The 23461-nt window shown below is 46.5% G+C and overlaps 1 protein-coding gene across 3 annotated transcripts in view; it reads right to left on the bottom strand.

Moving 5' to 3' along the window:
- Positions 1 to 23461, bottom strand: part of SPTBN1 (spectrin beta, non-erythrocytic 1) — a 201085-nt gene that overhangs the window by 28602 nt on the left and 149022 nt on the right. For all 3 annotated transcript variants that reach the window (XM_043468564.1, XM_043468566.1, XM_043468565.1), the window contains 13 exons: positions 22500 to 22580; positions 22022 to 22137; positions 18737 to 18849; positions 17426 to 17613; positions 16333 to 16450; positions 15158 to 15316; positions 14239 to 14541; positions 12309 to 12462; positions 10829 to 11699; positions 10592 to 10729; positions 9066 to 9822; positions 8052 to 8254; positions 3207 to 3297 (listed from right to left, as the gene is read on the bottom strand). In XM_043468564.1, the coding sequence (XP_043324499.1) occupies positions 3207 to 3297; positions 8052 to 8254; positions 9066 to 9822; positions 10592 to 10729; positions 10829 to 11699; positions 12309 to 12462; positions 14239 to 14541; positions 15158 to 15316; positions 16333 to 16450; positions 17426 to 17613; positions 18737 to 18849; positions 22022 to 22137; positions 22500 to 22580 (3292 nt within the window). The remainder of the gene's footprint in view (positions 1 to 3206; positions 3298 to 8051; positions 8255 to 9065; positions 9823 to 10591; positions 10730 to 10828; positions 11700 to 12308; positions 12463 to 14238; positions 14542 to 15157; positions 15317 to 16332; positions 16451 to 17425; positions 17614 to 18736; positions 18850 to 22021; positions 22138 to 22499; positions 22581 to 23461) is intronic.

Genomic DNA, 23461 nt, shown 5'->3' with positions numbered 1-23461 from the left:
AATCAGACCCACAGTTATTATCAGTGGGCATTTACAAAGGTCATTTAAGAATATGCTCATTCTCTGAAGAACAGAACACTGTGCAGATTGGAAAAGGATAGGAACAAATGCTTTGATCACTGGATTAAGCTCAAAGCAAAGCGCTGAACCCGCTATGCCAGTGCCACCACGTTTAGTTATATTGCCCTCCAGGCGAGGAAAAAATCAGTTTCAGAAAACAGGAGGTATGGAGACAGGGAATAGAATAGAAAAGTAGGGCTTTTTAAATCACTAATTTTTCAGGTTATCATATTAAAATAACAACACAAAAAACATGATGCTCTTTGCATCACCATCTATAACTGGGATTAGCTAGGCCCTGCTCAACCTCCCTGCACTGTGGCAACAAATTTCCCCCTCCAGAAGTATTCATGGTGGGTGGCAACAATGGCAGAGCTTACAACCCAGCGTCCTCTAGCCTCCAACCAACCAGGAAGGGGCTGTGGCAGAGACCATCTGGATTTCCTAGACCTTGAACAATACTGACAGCAAGCAGCAGCATTAAATCTGACTTCTGGGTGCTCTGTAAATATCCACCAACACAATAAGAAGTAGGTTTCCATATGTAGCGCTAGTCCACCCACAAACTCCATTCTCAGAGATTCCGGTTTAAAAAGGGGCATATTTTAATAAGGCTAAATAATGGAATATTAACAAAGAAGAATATTCCTTAATAATAATAGCACCCTTTGCTGGTACTTCTACACCAAGGGTTTTGAAGCCCCCAAACCTGACCTAAACTCTGTCACTATGCGGAAACTACTGGGATTCCCAGGTGGCTCAAACAGTAAAGAATCTGCATGTAATGCAAAAGACTCAGGTTTGACCCTTGGATCGGGAAGACCCCTGGAGAAGGGAATGGCTACCCACTCCAGTATTCTTGCTTGAAGAATTAAACGGACAAAGGAGCTGGGCGGGCTATAGTCCATAGCATCACAAAGAGTCAGACACCACTGAATGACTGACATCTTGATACATTTTTACAAACCTGACCTAAATTTAGTCTTTATTTGTAAACTATATATGCTGATGTGGTACCCCCAGCAGATCCTATGGTTGTACTAACTTTTAACAAGGTTTAAGGAAAGAACAAATAGATAAGCCAGGGAGACCTGGCACAGCAGTTGGAAGGAGGCCTACAAATCACCTCCAGGACAAAGAAGCCTGGCCAAAACCTCTGGGCGCTCTTGGAGGGGAAATCACACAGGGCTGAGCCCTCTGGGTGTGCCTATCAGTCACTGGTGTGTGTTAGGGAGCAAATTCCTTGTAACCAAGGACGCTCATCTGGAACAAGAATTAACAAAGTTCTAAAGATCTACTGAAACTATTTCCTGTGATTCTACTTGGAAGGACTATGTCTTATCTATTTACTTTTCCCACATGTTTCTATTTATGAATCCACACGGATGTGAATGGAAAATCAGGGGCTGGAAATTTCAACTGAGCCTCTCTCAAAGGTTCCTCTGTTCCCTCACTTCCTGCTTATTTCCTGGCATTCTTTTCCCTAAATTCAGTCCAGATTTCACCATGCTTAGGTCAATGGATTTCATCTCAGTAATCTGTTCTTTAAGCAAAGGGATGGGGTCCCACTGGTTTCCCCAGCACAACCCCTTCCCATCTGATCTGAGGTTAAAACAAGCTGGCGGGGCCTCAAGGGCAACGTTAAGGTACTTCAGGGACCTCCAATCTGGGGAGGGCACAGCCCAGGCTGCAAATATCTCTTGACAACTTTTCACTCCCTCCAGGGCTGAAGGGCCACTTGGTATTCACTGCAGCACATCATGCGACTCTACACAGCTAACCCTGAATCCATTACTCTTCCCTGGGTCTTGTCTGGGGACATGAATGCCTCTTTAAATGAGCATCCTATTCAAATGGGTTATTCATGCTCAGGAGTGACTTGAAGAGGCACTCCTGGCTTCGCCTGTCTGGCTCCAGGCAAACCCCTCCAGGGACCCAGATTCATCAGCGTGGCCCTGAACGTCAAGAGACCCTAAGCACACAGTTGAGGGGCTTTTCTTCCTTCATAAGGTTTAGCTGCTGGAGCACATTTTAAGATTCACAGTAAGACAGCAGTTTAATGGACATGAAGGATTGCTTATGTCACCGACTCTGATTCAACTGTTATGAGAGCCATATTTAACACACAGCTACAAGTTTGCATGCAAAGGATTCGTGAAGAGTCTGGTCGTATTCTTAGCATATGACCTTGATCCTCCCCTCTCCATCTCCAGTTCCCCTTCCCCAAGATCCCTACAGCTTCCCTTGGATATTTTTCATCCCACTTCTGCCTCTGATGAGATTTAGTCGAATAAACCAGAGAGGACCGAGTCTCACCATGGTTCTCTGGTGGATAGTGAAATACGATGTGCTTGTGATCTCATGCATGTGAAGTCAGCTAGATGCTTCCTTCCAACCAGCTTGCAGAGAGATTGCATTTTACTGGCTAACTTTAGTTGTCCCAGTTTGTTTATGCACGTGTCAGGGGAGTATGAAATAGTTTGAGAATCATCAGATGAATACCACATGTTAAAACTCAAGAGTTTGAGATCAGGATTACTGCTCTTGGCATTTCAGACACATACCTGAGGAGCCTGAAGGATGGATATTTCAAGGTCTTCAAAACTTGAAGTTTCTTACTTGAGTAAGAAAACTGTGTATATTTCTTGAAATCTTTCTTTTTACCTGGGTAGCCAACTGCAATTCCTTTTATTTCTTTCCTTCCCTACTAGTAACTCTGCCTTATTTTAAATAGTAGATGTTTTTAGGCTATAGAATATTTGAGAATATCACTGTCTGTGACCATGGCAATGTTCTACACCTGCACTGTCCATACAACATGGCAGCCACGAATCACAGTCGGCTACTGAGCACTTAAAGTTACGGCCAGCGTGACAGAACAACTACAGTCTTGATTCCGTTTAAAATGAGGCAGCCGCATGTGGTTAGTATCTGCTGTGTTGAACAGCACAGTTCTAGACTGTAATAATCTGGTTACTCTAAGTGGTATCTTGTAGGCTGGAGAACTGACACTGCTCCACCTGCAAATTGTATGAGTGATGTGAATTTCTGGCCTCAGTTCATTTTACAATCCCAAGGGCTCTTCTGCCAAATGCTTGGTGGTTCTTGTTAGAAAAGAGGAAAGGAGGCGTTAAAGGGAGATGTACCTCCTGACAGTCTTGCAGGAATTTCTGAAGATCCCTGTTGTCCTTCAGTCTCATCAGAAGCTCACTGGCTGCCTCGCGATTCTTCCTGTGTCTGTTATAACGATAATAAAAATGATTTAAAAAAAGGAATTCTTGAAATACAGAATTTACAATTCAGTTTCTTTTATGGGTTTCTCTACATGCTGAAAACAATCTGCTGACAGTTCTTGATTATGTCAAGGAGACAAAATTTAACAAGGGAGTCGAGCATTCAAATGAGTAAGCCATGGTACAAGAAGCCAGAACACCTGTCCCAGCCACACAGCCAGCCAGGATGCAGGCAACAGAGCTTCGTAAGTCTGGTGCTAGGAAAAAACACCATGAGCAGGCACTCACACAACTCTCCATTTTAGGAACTGGGAAAACATAAAATTGATCTTTAAGAAACTCATACCTGGGTGACAGACCATGTACATGGCTAAGAAAATACAGAAAACCATGTAACTGGCTTCAAAGAACATTTCCTGATAACAAGATTCTCATCATGAGAAAAACTTGTCCCAAACAACAATAAACCAAGAATGAAAATTTTTAGACCTGTGAGATCATCTACCTACCCAATCCCCATCTTTATCAATACATAAGGGTAACCAAGGCTTACAAAAGTTAGAGCACAAAACCTTAACCAAGAAACTTAGAAGAATTAGAAGGAGCTGCTGAACTTGGTAAAACGACAAGCAACATCGGGCGCTCACTCCACAGCTCGGATGCAGCCACAGGGCTTCTTGGCACACACCGTGCAGGTACAGGAAGCCCCCTGCAAGACTTCTTTCCACTCCCAGGGGCTTTTCCACTGAACTGTGAAGAAGAGCCACATGAATGCTGTGAGTGCCATGGACACAGCTGCCTTCACATGGTTCTATTGCCTCGAGGAGAGCCATACTACACTGAGAAAGGAGAAGCATCACCATAACACAGCTCCTCATACACCCAAGGAACCCAAGCACCAGCTGGCCTAAACACAGGGTATGAAGAATGGCGAAAAGTGAAAGTGAAAATCACTCAGTCGTGTCTCTTTTTGCAACCCCATGGACTATAGAGTTCATGGAATTTTCCAGGCCAGAATATTGGAGTGGGTAGCCTTTCCCTTCTCCAGGGGATCTTCCCAACCCAGAGATGAACCCAGGTCTCCCAAATGGAGAGTGCATATGGGAAGGTTTGGGTTTTCCTGCCAAGTCCCAAGGCAAGTTCTTGCTGCAGTGTCTGCGCAAGATCTCTTGACCAACCCCACCAACCCCCATGGCCAGGAGGAGGAAGAACACAACCTCTGATTCTCCACGAAGCCAAGAAAGGGCAGCTCAGGGAGCACCTGCTACAGGCTGGCTTTTAAAATACCTTCTTCAAGTGCAGGAAGACCGTAACGACCGGTGCGTCACACAGGTCTGCAGTGGGCACTGGCAAGTGACGCTGGTAGCATGCTGCCACCACCTGCCTGAGGACCAAAGGGGATCCCTCACTGCTCCTTCAGGTCCCCGATCACAGGGACAAGGTGAATGGAAACAACACTGTCAGGGAACTGCTCAGCACAGAAGGTAACATTTTACTTTTTTGTTTTAAGTTGAAAGGGATTCTGTAGCTTCAGGCAAAGGGGTCTTAATATGTTTACACCACTTAAGCAAAATGCAACAATAGAAAAGTACTTCTTATATAATGCTAAATAAAAAAAAAGTTTATGCATAATCAATGATTAAAAAAAAAATTCCAAGGCACAGATTGGAAAGCAAAGACCAAAGTGGCATGTGCTAAGGGTGAGATTAAAAGGTAGTAGTTTCCACCCTCTACCCCCACATTTTTAACAATGTGACTTTTATAATAGTAAATTAAAAGGCCTAAGTCCCTTTACTTCAGTGCGATCCTTTCTCAAAGATGAAAACTTAAAAATTTTTTTTTAAAGATTGTGATTTCGGATTAAAGGAATTAGTCATCTAAAAAATGTGGGTGGGGAAGGAATGTCAAGCGAAGTCCTTCAAGTTCCCAACCCTCAAGTTCCAGTCACTGTTTGTACGGGGGTTTAAGAAAAATAAAGCAAATCTTCCAGAGGAAGGTAATCTGAGTTGGAGTTAAGTCACAAAATGCAAGAGTCCTGCTTTGAGTCAAAGGCCTTGAAGAAAAGATCTCATTTCCTTCCCGAGTATCACACAAAAATGCTGTCATGGCAAGGAGTAATCAGAGACACAGGCAGTTAAAACAGGTCGTGCAACCTTGAAACTCACTGAAGTAACAGCTAAAAATAACCTCAGACACTAAGAAAATTCAACATAGAGAGAAATACCACCAGAAGGAATCTTGAATGTATCTCTTATAAGATAAAGATTCACACGTACCCAATAGATTTCTGCCTGGACAATTTTTCTCCACCCTGGTGTTCATGGGACGTGAAACTCAGGGAGGTCTTTCAAGGTTGGATCACGGATTTAATTAAAGGGAAGGGCCTTCCAGAACTTGGCCATAGTTTCTCTTACCCTTTAGAGTGCTGTTTGGGATGAGGTTAAATTTCTTGCTTTCTTTCCATCCCTCACCTCCTACCCCTATAATGAGACTCAAAAGCTCCTAACCACAAGAGGCAGATACTAGGTTCAACTCTGGTTCTTATGAAAAGTGAAGAACCACAGGTAAGTGAGTAAAGCATGCTGGTAATTTTTAAGTTTTGTTCCCATGTGAGATAGGGTCTGGCTTTACGAAACTGGACAGATTTCCTTTTCTCCCAGGACTGCACTGTGGCTGGAATTTTCCTCTGAGCCAGGAAGCTCACCCGTTCATACTCCCCTTGAGCAGGCTTGGACTGCAGGCTCCATCCCACTATGTCAAAGACACTATAAAGGCCACTCAAACCCTACCCACATCTGTTAAGTCAGTGTCTTTGTTCTAGCACTTTTTCATTTCAACAAACTCAGCGGTAATCGACAAGATTTCCGGAATGTAAGCACATTATAATGATTTTGCATTCTACAAAAATAGCTTCATGGGAGCGTCAGAATATTTCTGGATGGGGATCAGATCCTGAAGGTTTAGATATTTACTTAGCTTGTGCTCCGACACCACCTGGAACTGAGATTTGTATATTTTTATAACAGACCAGTATCCTCTGGGGTCAGGTTTCAGATTTTGAGGTCTCTAGGGATATTAAAGTGAAAGCAGAATTTGGGGAACATATGCTGAGGCAAGGTAGAAAATGTAATCCTTCTGAGGGTAGATCACCAGAAAGCCCCGCTCCCTTCTCTCTGTGTTAAGCTTAAGGACAGTAGAGGATCATCTCCCCACTGTTTTTAACAACAGAAATCCCCAGGAGGCCTGGGAACCCCAGGTGCCCAGGCTCTGAGTCAAGGACAAAAGGAAGCTTAAGCTGCAACAAAGAGCTTCTAAAACGTTCTCTCTTATCCAGGAGTCTCCAGTCTTGACAGCATCACCTGCTTCCAACAAGCCCTTGCAGCTGTGGCATTGGGGGGGCGGGGGGGAGATCAACACACTGAGGAAGCGGTCAGGCAGCTGCGCGCCCACCTAAACACAAGTGTCCCCAGTGGCCCAGCCCATCTTCAGGAAACCAGCTGTGTGCACCTAACGTGGAGGAACGTGGGATATCATGTTTACAAAATAGTGAGATTTAACACCAGGAGAAAAGGAAATTCTTTTTCTCCTTGTTAAAACTGTCTTGCCCAATCCTTGTTTCTCATACTAATTTGAAGGTGGAGAGACTTTTTTTTTGGTAGCTGTTTTAAAAGCAACAGATACAAAATTATAATCTATCTTATACCCTATTCCCACAGTACCATCCATAGAGCATATGGTTTAGGATCTGAATCAGTGTACAGGACTGGCTAAAGCCAGGAGCCCGATCTTTACAGGCAACGAGTCGTTCCCCTCTCCACTGCAGATCGTGACAAGTTTATGTGGCCCAGGGTCCCAGGACACCCTCTCAGACACGGTTTAAGTAAGGAACTGCTCCCCACCGGCAGTTCTTCCTCCTCACTGCACTGGAAGGTCAGAGGAGCCTTGAGGAAGAGCTTGTTTCTTGATGACATCATCTCACAATGAGCCTGTAAATCTGGCCCAAACTGGGACCAGAGGAGATCAGCTGTAACAGAGACTGGTGACTGACTCAGATAAGCCATCCCTGGAGAGAAGTGGCCAGCTCAGAACAGGCCAGAACCAGGCCAGGCTGTGTGTCCAAACCAGATCCACCAGACCTCCTGCTTTAGTAATAACCTAGGCAGAGTGAGTGTTAGGAGAGAGGGTCTGACACAGAATGTGGCCAGGGAGAAAAATCTCTTGGAACTGAAAATAAGAAACAAAACAATAGCATCTAATGGTGGAGAGAGCTTGGCTGAAGAGGAAAAGGTCTTTTCTCATAAACAAGATGCCAATACAGTGTTATCCATTAGGCCTTCTAGTAAAGGCCTAATGATGCTCCCTATTTGGCTCTGCCAGGTACTCAGGACAAGCAACCTTGCCCTTCTTCCTTACCCCTCCTGAGACCTCAGAGGAGTCTTGCTTGGATGAAGGTGAATGTGGGTTTGGCTGGATGGGGAAGCGTCTGGTTCTCAGGGTCCCACTGGGTGATGTGCTGTGTGTCACCTCTTACAGGGCAGGCTTATACCCCACTGCTACTCAGCACTCCAGCTTTGTAAGTCTTTGATTAGGGATTAGCTTGGCCTTTCAAGCTTTCTTTTGTAGATTAAATTTTACTAGAAGCCCGTATCCTGACCACTTTGGAATTTAAACCCATAGCCCCAAAGATGTTGGCCAATGATACAGATGCTTGAGAGCCCCAGGGTGCAAGACTCCCTTAAGAGTGTCAGGACTCCGCACCTGTCATCGATGGAGTCCACCTTCTCCTGGATGCGATCCGAGTTGATGTTCCCATCGCTCACCAGCCTCCGGCCCGTTTCCACAACCGCGTTGATCTTCTCCTCATTGGCATCCATGGTGGTCATGAAATCCTCTTGTTTTTTAATAGCTGCTTCAGCTCCTTCCAAGGTGGTGGGCATTTCAGTATGGGCCAAAACATACTCCTTAATTAAAAAGGGAAAATCACAGCAGGATGAAAAATCATGAGATACAACTTGCCTTCAGAATATAAAACAACAACAACAACAAAGTTTTCCCCATTTCCATGCAACACACTTTGCAACAACTGCTTTATCACACTTAGATAAAATTATCTATGGAGTCAGATAACAGAAAAAGTTGGGAAGGGGAAAAAATCCCAATGAGATGCCGAAAGTGACTAGATTCCCCTAAGTGGTCAAATGCTCTCATTTTTCCCCCAAAGCAAGTGAGGGAAGTAAATGAAGGTTTGTGCATCAGCCACAAGGATCTGCTCATGTGCCCATAAGGTGATAGCAACAGACCCTTCAAACTTAATCTTTCAAGAGACATTATCAACCCTGCTGTTGGTGACCATCCTTAGCTCTTTCTCTAATTTCTGCATTGTCACTTGATCAAGTCCCTGACTTTTCTAAGAGCAAGGAAGACAGAACCTTTCAGGAAAAAAAAAAGTTCCCCCCAAATACTTTTCAATTGGATTAATACATCTCAGAACGTTGCCAATGTAATGAACTACTATGATGATATACTATGAGACATTAACAGGTCCTAGACCGTTATTGTGGTGGAACTGTATTTTGCAAGGCAAGGCAGCCTCCATAGGAATCTTCAGTTCTATCCCCTTCATTGTGATGGGTTTCAGTGCCTTAGAAGTCAGGGAAAACAAATGTCTGTCCATTGTTCTTCTAACTTCACACAAGTAGGTGTAAACCAGCAGCCCACAGGCAGCCGAGGCCCAGCCCAATGGGGAGGAAGCCAAGCGGTGGGAGACGTTACCTGGTTGTTCAGGAAGGCTTCAGCCTGCTTGGTGTCCCGCAGGAACTGCTGGTGGGCGTGGGACTGGGAGAGGAGGCTCTGCCTATTCTCCCACATCTTGTGGAGCTCGTTCCAGCCTGTGTCCAGGGCCTGCAGCCGCTGCCGCAGGAACATGTACTGGGCGTCTGTCTGGCCCTGGGTGACCATCTCGCCCATGTCCCTCATCTTCTGGTAGTCCTCCTCGTAGTTGTCGATCTCATTTTTGATGTTCTCGTGCTGTGTGAGGAGCTTCTCGGCCTCGGTCAGGGTGTTAGGCATGTCCTCCGAGGCAATGGCTGTCTGTGTCCTGGAGAGCCAGGACTGGAAGTCGTCCAGGTCCCGCAGGAACTGCTGCAGCTTGCTGGCCTCTCCCAGGGAGGCCTCACGGTTCTTCAGCGTGGTCTTCATCTCCTCCCACACGTCACTGATCTCGGCCAGCCGAGACAGGATAGCCTGGGCCTGGTCGGGGTGCTCGGACTCCAGCTTCTCGGCCTCCTTCTGCAGGTCACTCAGTTTCGCCTCGATGGCCACGAGGTCCCGCTCCATGCCGGTCAGCTTGCGCTGCAGGGCCATGACACCCGCCAGGTCATTGCCCAGGTCCTGGGTGGATTCGATGACTTTGGTCTTCTCCCGGATCCATGACTTGGTTTCGTTGCACTCGAGGTGGTAGTTCTGGATGCTCAGGGCGGAGAGGAGCGCATCCTTCTTCCGGTCCACCAGCTCCCTGAACTGACTCCACCTGTGGGTGCCAGGGTGGCAGAGAAAGCAGTGTGAGACAGTGGACAAAGAAATTCATAGTGACGGTCACAGCTGCCATTCTCCTGCCACCTCTGCTCTGACTCTGTGTTGTTTGGAAAACCACCTCCCTCAGTATATGGACACCAAGTATCACCATCGCAAAAGCTCAGGGACACACTCTAATCTGTAAGAAGTCTGACAAGGAGAGGGACTTAAAGAGCGGAAAGATGAGCAGTGACAAGATATCTGTCCTCCAGGGTCACTTAACTCCTGACTGCAATGCACCTCTTACTCACCTCCAAGCTGTACCTACTAAACATGTCCCATACCCCAAGGCTTCAGCTGCCACCACGACCCACTCAAATGTATTTATTCAATAGAAAGATAACACCAGGACAAAAGTCTACCTTGATAATTAGGACTTTCGTCCACCAATTCATCTCAAACATGCTAAAACCCTGTTTCAGAAATCACTTTAAAAGGGACAGCAGAAGAGCCACCTTGATGTCACGACCCACCATGCTGGGCATGGGTCTCATGCAGGCTCTCGCTTCCCACATGTGGGAGGGGTGCCCTGAACCATGTTGCCCCCAGAGATACTTCTCAGAAAACCACGGTATGTCGAAAGACAGACGCTGATGCCATGACAATGGCGCCACAGTGTCAGTCACCCCATGCAGGAAGTTCCTGACCATGAGGCTCAGGGGGCAGCCCCGATCCTCCTGGCCAGGCACAGGGAGCCAGCCTGCTGCCACTGGCCTCACGCTCACCTCGTATTGAGCTTGTCCTGCTGGGCTTTGATCTCCTTCTCACTTGGGTGGCCACTATGCATCAGCTGCCGAGCAATCTGGTTCACCACTGCCACCCGAGAAGCCTGGTTGTTCATCTCTGGTTCGAGACTCTCGAATCTGCAAAGGCAATTGGACAGAGCGGTCACCTGCTTGGTCACTGAAGCTGCGCAGGGTGGGAGGGTGGGTGGGCTGGGCGACCCCATGGCAGCGGCTCACCTGTGCTGGATGACCTCCAGGTCTTCCAGCTTCTCTGGGATCTGCATGTTGTTGAGCCACTGCTCCTTCTCATCAATCCAGAGCTCACAGGCGTCGGCCTCGCTGAACATCTTGTACAGGGCCAGAGTGTCCTGCAGTGCCTGCTTCCGCAGCCGCGTCAGCTCGGCCACCTCCTTGTAGCGCTCCTCAATGCCCGCCAGCCGGCCCCGCACGTCGGGGGACTCAGCGTGCTCCTGGGGCAGGGCGCCGGCCTGCTCGTGCAGCGAGTCGATGGTGGGCCGGTAGTTGGCGATCTCCTCCGCCACGTCCTTGTGCTTCTTGACCAGGGACTGGGTGGAGTACTCATCGTGGCCCACGTCGTTGCTGGAAACGATCTTGAGGATGTCCAGCATCCAGGCGTCGATGTCGTCGGCATCCGCCTGGAACTGGTGCAGCAGCGAGGCCTCCTCCAGGCGCTTCTTGCGAATGGCTGAGAGCTGCTCCAGGTGGGCCCACTGCTCGCGGATGTAGGCAATCCGCTCCCGGATCTTCTCTGATCCGAAGTGCTCCTCGGCAATCATGTCTTCGCCCTCCTTGATGGCCTGCTCGAAGTGGCCGCTGCGGCCGCTCATCTCATCCTCGAACGCCCGGTGCTTGCTGAGCAGGCGCATGACGCTTGTGAGGTCCTTGCCGTAGTCATCGGAGGACAGGATCTTCTCCTTCTCCCGGATCCAGCCCTCTTCCTCTGCCATCTCCCAGAAGAACTTCCAGAGGCGACGGGACTCTTCCAGGCGGGCCCGGCGCTCAGCTGCCAGCTGGCAAAGCTCTTGGTAACAGAACTCCATGTGGGCCACTCGGTCTCGGATCACCTGGGGGTCGCAGGGCTTGTAACCTGTGTAACATCAAGGCAGGCACATGGGTGTGACAGCGGTAGCATGGGCTCCCGTGCACAGACAGGCAGTCGGCCACATCCCTGTTCTCCTTCCTAGGTCCCCCACTCATGCAAAGTGCAGGGCCACCTTCTAGGATCTTGATTGGTAGAGGAGGGAGGAGCAATGTTATTTTTTTTTCCCCAAGTATTATTTTCTTTTGGGTCACTTAGGAACCAAAAAATGAGGTAAACTATAAGAAAGAAGGCAGCTGCATTTAAATGTTTCTGAACCTGCACAAAACCAAACCTTTCCAAACAAACTTAGGACAAATATCTGCATGACCAGGTGTGAAAGCCAAGAGAGCCACGCCAGGCAGTGGGTGTGCAGAATGCGGTCTGGCAAAGTTCACTGCCCAACATAACCAAGTACCACTTGGGTACTGAAGGGAAAGATAGGTCCATTTCAGAAAAGTAAGACGGAGTTAAAACTGTTTAGAAGGCATCTTGTTATAGCCCCAACATGGCCCACTGGGAACCCACAAATGCCTGGTACCTTTCAAGGCTGCACTCCGTCTCTAGAGACGGGCCTCTGTTGATAAGGAGGTACCGTTGGGGTCGGTCCATCCTTACCTTCCCCGTCAGTCGCGAACTTCTGGGCAGAAGCGTTGACACCTCTCACCCGCTCTGCCTGGATGCCAATATCTGCTTCAACCAGGGCGTGCTTCTGTAAGAGGTCTTCCACGCCGAGCAAGTGTTTGCCATAGTCTTGAGACAATAACAGCACCTGTACACAAGAGGCACAGAGAAGACAACCGTGAGTACATCCTGGACTTCAGCATCTCATAATCTGTGGACAGGATGGGAGCCAGCAGCCAAGCTGTACCGTCCCTCCAGCCACCCTCCCCGTATCTTCAGAGGAAGATGATGGCAAGAAAATCAGAGCAGAATAAACCCAAAAGCAGCGGGAGAGATGTAATAAACTAATGATCATCTATGTTGAATAAGAAGTCAAACCAACACTAAAAAGTATAGAATAGGAAAAAAAAAAGGAAGGGAGGGGGCACCAGTATGAAATAAACTGGGCCTCCAAGAAGAAACTGGTGCAGTAACAACTATTCAAGAAAAGACAATAAAGGTGACAGTTGCTTCATATCACAGTCTAAAGACATCTCCTCGAAGCTGCTGACCCCTTACCTGGATGCTCTTCTTGTCTGAGAGCTCACCAGTACACCTCTGTACTTACAGTCAATGGGAAAAGACATCAAGTGGAAAAGCTTACAGACCACATCTTTAATCAAATAAGGAGAACACGGTCAGCTCAGGTGACTATTACCCTTAGAACAATGCCCCAAGCAATGTCTCTGGTTTAAGTTTGAACCTGCTAATATTTTCTTTCATTTCTTCCATCACCCCAATTTGGGGAGAAGGGTGGTCTCATCAGACATCCTCTTCAGATGGAATTTCTACTTCACTCTTACTTATGAGGAGGTCTCTGGTCCAACTTGAGTTACAAAATAGAGGATGAATTCTAAAGTGCAAAGCACCTCTCTACTAGATTTTATGAACATTTCTATTTTAGGTGGTTAAGACTAATGAGAACATATATGAGAACATCACAAATCTGGGACCATAAAAGGGAAAAACTAATGGTATGAAGTGACCTTGCTCCCCCTGCCAGGAACAGTTCAAGAGGTAAAGCACAAGACAAGGGCTTACATCCCAGGAAGGAAATCCTCACAGGAGGTCAAGCTTGGAAACGAACACAGTGTGCGAGATAAAGAAGGCTTCATGGTCCTATCTGAAAACTGCCTTACTCTGCCCTGGCTATGGGGCTGAACGCCTCCCAGCTGGAGGAGAATGGCTGGGCATGGGTGATCTCTCATCAGAGGCCTGCATCAGAGGACAGGACAGGCAGGGCTCCTCCTGGGTCGGGGGGAGCTGGGAACTCCACACTCAGAGCTGTCAGTAACGGAAGGGGAGCACTGGAGCCCCTCCAGCCCCCGTCCTATGACACATACACGTGTCCTGCACTTAATCCTTTCTGTAACCGCATGAGGGAGACAGTAAGCACATCCTCCACTTGCAGAGGAAGGCAGAGAAGCTGCGGCATTCATGATCTGGACTCTGGCTGCCTGGTGGCAGGGCTGCACTCTGTCCACGCTGCCTCCTGCTCTTTCACACCACCTGCCTGGGCCCTTCCCCAAAGCAGAGCCACTCATACATAGACCAATGAGACAGTGATCTGGCTCAATGCTAAATAATTAAAACCACAGAAAATCACAATTACTGATCGCCTACCATGGAATCTATCTAAATCAGACCTGAGTCACAGCAGCAGACCTTCAGCTACGGAACTGGTCCTGTTACAACTTGTCACTTCACAGCTCACTTAACGTGTGAGCCAACAGCCTTCCCATGAGTGATGTGGCCCTTCCCTGGCTGTATGTGGGTGACTAGACCAGGGGCATCACTGTGTGTTGGGGGTTGGTGGGCGGGGCCCAGAAGAGAGAGAGAGGACTGACTGAATGTGCTCCAGCCTGTCGGCAGGCGTGTCTTTTACCTTCATTTCATCCATCCAGTCCATGATGTAGAGCATTTCCTGGAATATCTTCTGCAGCCCCAGGTTCATCTCGAGGCGCTGTCTCCGGGCCCTGAGCAGCTCCAGCAGGTACTCCCAGAGCCGGATGACATTGTCCTTGCGCGCTGTGATGCGCTTGATGTCGTGGTAGTTCTCCGCCTCCAATTCCCTGGCCACAGCCACCACAGCCTGCACCCGTTCTTCGTATGCGGCGATGTCAGTCTCAATGGCCTCGTGCTTTTTTGTGGCAGCCTCGACAGCGGGAAGGTCAAATCCAAAGTTGTCCTAAGAGAAAAGGGAACAGAAAGAACGAACACAAAATTCAAAAGCCATCCAGTGTGGAACAAAGAAACAGAAAATGGAAGTGAAGTCCTGAGCACACCTGTTAATTTTTGGGGGTGGGGGGTCCCCAAAGTCAAACACTGAATCCAGAGTCCCGACCCCACTGGCCTCTGCCTTCCCTGAGGCCCACAGAACTGCTCATGGGCCCAAAGCAAATCAGTGACATCTCACTTTACAGAAGGGTGAGGCATGTATGCAGCACCTGACCTACAAGACTGGAGCAGGTGATGGCTTATGTTAAGCCAAGAAGAAAAGGAGCCACTTATTTATTTCAAGGCCAGTCTAGCTGCCTTGAAGGCCAAAGGCTGGGAGAAAGGGAATTTTTTAAAAACTATTCAAATATGAATGGTTCACACACACTCACTAGCTCTAAACAAACTTTGTTTGAGCTACTTCCAGATCTATGAAAAGTTAGATAAATAGAAGAGAAACTGTATTGGAAATCATAAACATCCTCTCCACAGAAAGTGGATGAGATGGGATGCTGGATGTGGACAACAGCTGTCTGAAGGCCCCTGGGGGTGGCCTAGGTTCCAGGGGACACAGTTCCGGAGCAGACCTGGGACACCAGACGCTGGTTCTCACTCAGCCAGGTCTCTCTCATAGCTGCCTTGCGGTCGAATCTGCGGGCGAGCTGTTCCAGTTTCTCCTGTCTTATGAGCTCGTTTCGCAGGGCCAGTTCTCGCTCGTGTTCCGCTTTTTCCAGTCTTTCCCAGGCCTATGGAAATGAAAGAGAATGGTTTCCGGCTACGTTTAAGGAACCATTCCTAGGCTGCAGTTAACAGTCAGTGCTTCTCAAAAAGACCTAAGAACTTAAAAGGGAAATCCCATTCCCACCCTCAATGACTCTTAGCCTTGGGGAAAAAAAAAGTCATTTTTTCTCAATTGAGCCCCATGGGAACACTCTTCTCTATCTAAATTTAAAGATTCTATGTTACATCTGGAAAACAAAACAGTGAAGATAAATGGAACAACGTAACTTAAGTTACAAATCTCTTAACTTTCATTGAGAGGAAGCAAAGTATCTTCCAACAGCTCTCAGCATATAAAAAAGATAAACGACTTCTTCTAAGAAATCATATTATCAATCTTTCATTCACTGCACTCTGAGTCACTTATTTTTAATTCATAGATCTGAGTATTTTTTTCCAAATCCTCACCAATTAAATTCATTCCTGTGAAATATCTTATTTCACATTATTTAACAAAGTCCTCTTAAAAGATATCTAAATGTGTACAACTGATCACGGTTCTAGACTTTTTTCAAGTTTCTGCTTAGCAATAATGAAATGAAATACTTGCAGACGTAACAGGTATAGAAACAATTTTTTTGACAGCTTCCCTGACAGAAAGAGTCAAAATTCTAAGCCCTAACCTCTAGGAATTCCAGATACATAAGGTTTTGAATTCTCCCCTCTGCAATTGAAAGATGGCTGAGCCAGCACCTGGGACAGATAAGAGGTAAACTGATTGTGGATCTGAGTAGCAAGGTAAACAGGTTAAACCTGGTTTGATAAACTCTAACACCCCCCAAACCTCCAGTAAAGTCCCCCAAATCACCACAAGCACTCCATTGATCCTGAGTACTATCTGAGCAACGACTGTCCCTCAGTAACTCGACAGGCCAGGAAGGGGTCTTCCAAGATCTCTCAGCAATCAAGACCTACTGAGAGCACCAGAAAACCTACAGGAGGCTGGGGCCCACACAGCAGGCCAGATGGATGGGTCTTATACCTTGTTAATGTCAGAGATGAGCTTCCCCTCCCGGGGCATGTAGACCTTCTGGTTATTGGCCCTCATCTTGCTCTGAATGGTGAAAAGCAGGACTTCCAAGTTCCCCTTCTCAGTAAATCTAGACAGAGAAAACCAGCCATAAACATTATCTACTATATTTTGTTTCTTCAAAGGAGAAAATTCATCTGCTTCTGGAGAAAAAGACACTTCATGCAGCCTCGCAATTTTAAAAGCCATTTCTCTCCATCCCGATTTATGTGAAACACATGTGTGTTAGAGAAACCACAGTTTTTGGGTACTGCAGACCTCAGTATGTGCCCAACTATGGGGTTTTTCTTGCGGTTGGTTACTGTTCCTGAGATTTACATTTGGGGGCACAGAGTGCTACTCTTTTGTTAATCAACTCCATCAAGATTTAGACACCAAACCCTGGACCATGAACTTGCTTCACAGTTGAATGTATTCAACAAGGATTATTTCAAACAAACACCTAGTATCACTGTCAACAGGCTGCAGGGACTTCAGCCAGGAATTTACTACAGTGGAGTTTTCAGAAAAAAGGAGCAATGACTCTAGTCATAATAAGCAAGAGATAAGATCCACAATGCTTATCGGGCAATTATGAATATTTAAAATATGTGAACAATCAAACTTTGGGGGGGCAACAAAACCTGATCTGAACTGATATGAAACTTTGTGAACATTTACATGTTTTGCTACTGATACGTTAGTGGGGTTGATTATGAATAACAGCCTCAGACCACCTGGAGGCTTATAACACACAACATATCTGCTATTTCTCTTAAAATCCAGAAATGATGGAATTCTGAAACACAGTAGGCACAAGCGCTCAGAAGGAACTGGGGACCTGCACCATTTCTTAGCATTCTCATGTATCACATGTCCCAGCAGCACATTTCTACTGGAAAGGGCTCACAGTGTGTACAATTTGTAATAAATCTCAGCAACACAGACTCAGATGAAAAGAACAGGCCGCTGGGAAAAGGCATTCACTTTGAGATGAGACCATGTGAGTCAGAAAAGAGGGGTCTGTGGCTGTAGGAAGGGTAATGCATTCCAATCTGCATCTTACTTGGGGGGCTTCTCCACAGTGCGGTAAGTGTTGAACGCCTGAAGCTGCTGCTGGACCCCAACGAGTGAGTTGGCAAATTTGCGATTGTTCAAAATAATGATGGTTTGTTCAATCCACTCCAGAAGGTCAGAGGCAAGGGACTCATATTTTTCGATCATTTTTTCTGTTTCAATAGCGTTGTCAAGCACCTGTAAACAAGGGTTAGAAAAGTAGAAAAGCAAGATAGTGTCACTACGTAAGGGGAACCTGACTGCAGTCCTCCAGGAGCCAGCACATGCTTAATGATTGGCTTTGAAATGGTTCTCCAAGACTTTGGCACTAAATTCCAAGAAGCATTTGCTAATAGGCGCCCAGACTGTGGCTATTACTTGTGAGCAATGACAGCTTAACTCAACTGTAATTGGTTCTGTAACCTCCCAACCCCCAGGCAAAGGGTTTAAAGATCCTGAATGACTCCTGATGCCTGGGCTCCAAAATTCCTAGAGAAACTAAAAAGGCTCTATTTGGTTTGGTCATATTCCATGAACGCCCGTGGATTTTCTATTCCATTGCACTGGGAAGACAAGGTCCTCTGGTCTGAGGTGTTCTGAATATATGGCAGGGGAACATTAGCCAAACAAAAAAATTTAAAAAGCCTTTTCTAAGGCCTTTCCAATTATGTTAAGTAGGATTTTCACACCCATAACATCAGGCAACTCAATCAGATTTTTAATACCCAATTTTCTGGCAAGGCTTAGGGGAGGGTTGTTTCAGGTCTGTGTGCCTGTGTGTAGCATCACTTAGTCATGTCCGATTCTTTGCGACCCCATGGGCTACAGCCCCTGCCAGGTTCCTCTGTTCATGGGGATTCTCCAGGCAAGAATTCTGGAATGGGCTGCCATGCCCGCCTCCAGGGGATCTTTCCAACCCAGGGATCAAACTCAGATCTCCCGCATTGCAAGAGGATTCTTTACCATCTGCGCCATCAGGGAAGCCCAAGAATACTGGAATGGGTAGCCTATCCTTCTCCAGGGGATCTTCCCAACCCAGAAATCGAACCAGGGTCTCCTGCACTGCAGGCGGATCCTTTAACAGCTGAGCTACCTGGGAAGCCCTGGGTATGAGATCCCCCCTAAACTTTCTTCCTAAGTATTTCAGCCACCATGCCCACATCCTGTTACTCTTTGGGATGGCAGGCTTCTGCCCACTTCCCTGCCATTGGAGAACTTCATCAAGAATTCCCAGCACCTCAATGTCTGAGGCATGGTGGTGACACATTTAGACAAAAACCTTCATTACGTCTCACAACTTACGGGACTGGTGTGAGCTCACCTTTCCAATTCGTTTTCCTTCAACAGCCAAGGCCTTCATCTTTGAGAAGTAGTGGTAGTAAGTCACCACGTAAGTGATAATGGACTTCTCATCGGGGTGGTCCACACTGATATCTGTAACCCAGAGAAGATTCTGTTCAGTGCTCTGCTCACTGCACTGCCACCCAGGCAGCAGGAACAACCCAGAAGCGCTGCTCAAACCTCAACAGGCCCATGCCTTCCTTTTGGGGGGCTTGAAAGTTCTGCCATCAGAGTGCTGATTGTAAGGCTAACTAAAGAGGATGAAACCACCTCACCACCTCTTTTATTATATGAACATTCAAAACTGCCTCCTATTACCAATAAAGACATAGAAGTCTTAAAAGACCTGATCCTTTCTCTCAAGAATCCTAGGCCACTAAGATGATGAAATACATGCAAAACTACTACGTGGAAATGAATAACATAGTTAGAATTGAGTCAGATAACTCAGCAATGTGGGTACTACCCAGACACACCATGTTCACTTCCCCCACCCCCAAGTTGCTCTGTGCTTCTTATTTTGGCCAATAGCACCAGAGTTTTTCCCAGTCACTACGCCTATGGACATCTTTATCTCCTTGTTACTCACAATCCAGTCAGTCACCAAGGCTGAGACCAGATGATGCTATTCATGGAATCTATTGTCACTCTCAGGTCAGACTCTCACGGTCACATAACCAGACCTGAAGCAATGGCTTCCTCACTGGGTCTTCCTGCTACTCAATTCCTTTTACACACTGCACCCAGCTGATGTTCCAGAAGCAGAGCTGTGAGCATACTTCCTCTAAGCCCAAACGACTCAAAAAGTGCCCTTCAGTCTGAAAAATAAGTCCCGAAGTCCTCTACAACTTCCCATAACTTTCCTTCCCTCCCTTCCTTCCTTTCATCCATCCATCGAATATTTATCAAGCTTCCTCTAAGTGGAAAGCACCATTCTAGACATTTCTCATTCTATAGCCTACTAGTTCTTCTAAGGTGCCATAGATCTGAACCAAATTGAACTATTCATCATCACCACCACCATCACTACCTCAGCCATTTCAAATATTCCTTCCACTTTCAACTTCCCTTCGCCTGAAAGGGCCTTCCCTACCCCAGTCACATTCTTCCTATCCTCTAGGTCCAGTTTAGAAGTTAACACTCCCTCCTCACAGTCATTTCTAAGTCCCTGCAGCTGGAAAGACTGTCTCCTCTGTCCTCTAAAGGACTTCGTTTATACTCCGCTTTCTGTCAGGCTCTATGATTACTTATGCACATTTCATTAGTCTTATAAGACTGAGTGCCACTCTGACTCTCCCCTCCTAACGTGCTGTATATATAGAGAGTGAGTGGTCAATAAATATTTATTGAGGGAGGGAGCAAACGAATGAAGGTGGCCAGTCTTTGGGGTATATACGGCAATGATGAAGGAGGTACTCAGTTCAGGGTACACCGAGGAGAGAACACACAGAAGGCTCTTTGCTGACATGGTGGGCTCTTTTTTCAAAGTGCATTCACTCGTGCACCTCCACTGCTGCCAGGAGGATAGAAGTGGGAAGGGTTGTTTCTCTTAAAGACAAGACCACCAGGGCACAGGGTGGGAAAGCTCCCTGCCCAGGGTCACCGAGGCAGCCAATGGAAGAGGGGGCCACAGTGACTCTTCCCACTCCAGGGCCCCTGTGACCCACTCCTGTGTCTGGCTCTGTCAACGTGGGCCCCACGGAGGCAGAACTGGAGGAAGGGCAGGGGAAAAGTGCCAGCCCTGGCCCTGTGTATAATTTAATAAACACAAAATGGGAGATGACTGGGAAGGAGTGAGCAGGCAAGACCTTTTTAAACTCGTTTACAATTGTATTTAAACGGATGCTCTCTGGGACACCAGGCAACTAACAATAGCTAAGGACAACTAATAATCAAGATCAAAACCACAGGATGAATGACAGCAACTGCTTTTTTTAGCTCCTTGTCTTCAAATGACCTGGTGAACATCAATCCCCTTTTCATAGTGGGTGGTGATTAGAAAGATCAACTAATGAGTGAGTTATTAAATTTTTTATCACAGTGATTTCAAAAAAAGAGTCTATATCTCAGCACAAAGATCTATGGCTCAGGGAGGATGTCTTTCCACAGTAAGGCAGGGGTTAAGTACAAAGATTTATCACAGCCAAAGGAATTTTAGTTTTCTGTTTATATTGAGAAATCACTTAACGGGCTGGCACAAAGATAATTTTATCTCAGCTTCCTGCAGTAAACCTATCAGTGAATCTGATGCACTGGAAAATAGCAAGAAGCCTGCCTGGCAGCCTCATGACCTCGACCTGCCCTTGGGGAGTTTAACTTCCTGTTCTATATTTGTAAGCACTTTAAACTTTCACTCACATGCAGCTTTTTCTCAGTATCTGCTCACAGCTGAGAGGGTCTAAAAAGCTCCAGCCCTACAAACAAATTCTTTCGCATTTTGAATACTTCTCCACATTAGAAAACATTATGATAGCTCATGCTAAGATGAAGCCTACAATTAGGATTTTGTTAATAAAGGAGTTACAGCCCATTGGATTGCCCCCCACAGGTCTGCTCTGTGCCGTCCACAGTCAATCTCTGAGGTTCTGCTGCAGGGATCTGCGGGGCAGACAGAGGTTGGTTATGCACAGAGTAGGGTGCTGTGCCGCCAAGCAGCAGGCCACAAGGAGGGACTGCGTGTTACTCTTTCTGCCACCCACAGGCTCCTGGTGCACTGTCCTCATTTAAGCTCTTCTTACTCAGAAGCAAAGACTGCACAGTCTGCTAAGGAGGCTCCTAAACCTTCCTGCCCCCAGGCCAAACCACACTCTTGCCAGACTCACTATCAACCAGCAAGAGCCTGCTCATGCCCTCTTCCTTAAACACAGAGTCTAAGCACCTATGGTGACTCCCCACTGCCTGCTAAATAACCTCGAAAAACTGTTACCTGTTGGGCCCCACTCACCTTTCTGGTTGTATGTTTCCTACTGTTAAGCTAACACCACCCCTAATGAACTGTTAGTCCCCTGTTACGCCTTCCTCTTTCCTGGTTCCTTTACTCATATAAATCCCTCTGCCTACCACGACCTCTCCTTTACAACATGTTTAAATCATACTCATCTTTCAAGGCCATTTCAGGTATAATCCTTTACACAAATCCTCAAGTAATTCATATACCAACATTAAGCTCCTCTTCCTTAGATAATTCCCAAAGCACATGGAGCCCATAAACAAACTGACATGAAGCAGATTTTCTATTTACTCCTCTTACCCCTCAGCTCCTTACCTTCGGGGTCCAAGAGTTTAGTGAGGCCAAGGTGTTGCTCTGCCAGGTTAAAGGCGTTCTGCAGATTGTAGTGTGCATTGGATTTCTTTAGTTTGTCAAAGTCTATCAGGTCAGGCCTGTGGAGAACAACAGTGGAACACAACGGAAACTGCAGCTTGAAAACACACTGTGAGACCAATGGTGTCCACTTAGGAGTAAAAGCCTACGATATTATTTAACCATCAAACAACGAAACCCAATTTTTTAATAAACAACCTCAAAGTTTATTAAGAGAACTGAAGAGAATTGGCAGACTCGTTTCCTTTGTTTGGGACACTTTACACTCTCTCTCCCACTCTCCTCAAGTGGAAGGCAGGGATTTCCACCGTGGTGCAACATCTAAGGCAACGAATGTGAGGATGGAACATCACCCAGGTCGGCTATACAAGGGTGTCAATGTCCTCCCCCCACGTGGTCAGCGTGACCGCGAAGGACTCACCGGTGTTTGTGTATTAGTGCGTTGAAGGCCATGCCATCCCTCCAGCTGGTGGTGAAATTGTGAATGTTGACGTTGGGGTACCTAAGAAATACAATGCAAGGCAATTACCAGATAAAGGTCTGTGCTTTGCTAAATGCAGTGTTTAAAGAAAAGCCTGTTGGTACTGCGAAAATGTGAGATAATAACAAAATAAAGACATTGAAGACAATCAAGCTGAAGCTAAGATCGCCTAAACTTCTGCTTGTTGAAAAATAAAAACAAACACATATATGTGTCACATGGCTTTCTTTCTTGGTAATTTCAACCTGTGATCTGTGTCCTCGATTGAAAACACCATGCTTACTGAGAAAAAGGCAACCCTGACTAGATGCCTCCAAGGCTTCCTTGCTTCAATGGCTTTCCATACCCCCAGTGCAGCTATGAGAAGCCTGCAAACACGGATACCTGAGTGCACACATCACTTTGGGAGAGGAAGTAGCTGGGGTTACCTGTTCAAACACTCAGCTTTCCTTCTTCCTTATATCACTGAACTGGATGAAGTTTCATAAATCAAGTACCTTCCTGAAACACTTCCCTATAACACTAACCAATAATCAATCAGCTACTCTACACCACATTGATTATTAATAACTTTCTACCCATGGTTGATTAAAAGTTCATTTCTAACTTGATCCCCTTACTAAGCCTTACACTCTTCATGGTTTCCACAGTTATCACTGACTGATCACACCCCTTACAGTTACAACTGTCCTCCATGTAGCCCTGACCTACAAGATTAACTTGGGGGGACTTCCCTGATGGCCCAGGGGTTAGGACTTTGTCTTCCAATTCAGGGGATGCGGGTTCAATCCCTGCATCCCTGATCAGTTGGGGACCTAAGAACTCAGATGCCTCATGGCCAAAAACCCAGAACATAAACAACAAAAGAAATATGGTAACAAATTCAATAGAAACTTAAAAAA

This window comes from Cervus canadensis, chromosome 5, assembly GCF_019320065.1.
Source record: "Cervus canadensis isolate Bull #8, Minnesota chromosome 5, ASM1932006v1, whole genome shotgun sequence".
Taxonomy (NCBI): domain Eukaryota; kingdom Metazoa; phylum Chordata; class Mammalia; order Artiodactyla; family Cervidae; genus Cervus; species Cervus canadensis.
Note: the sequence above shows the minus strand (reverse complement) of the source record. Positions and strands in the feature narration are given on the sequence as shown.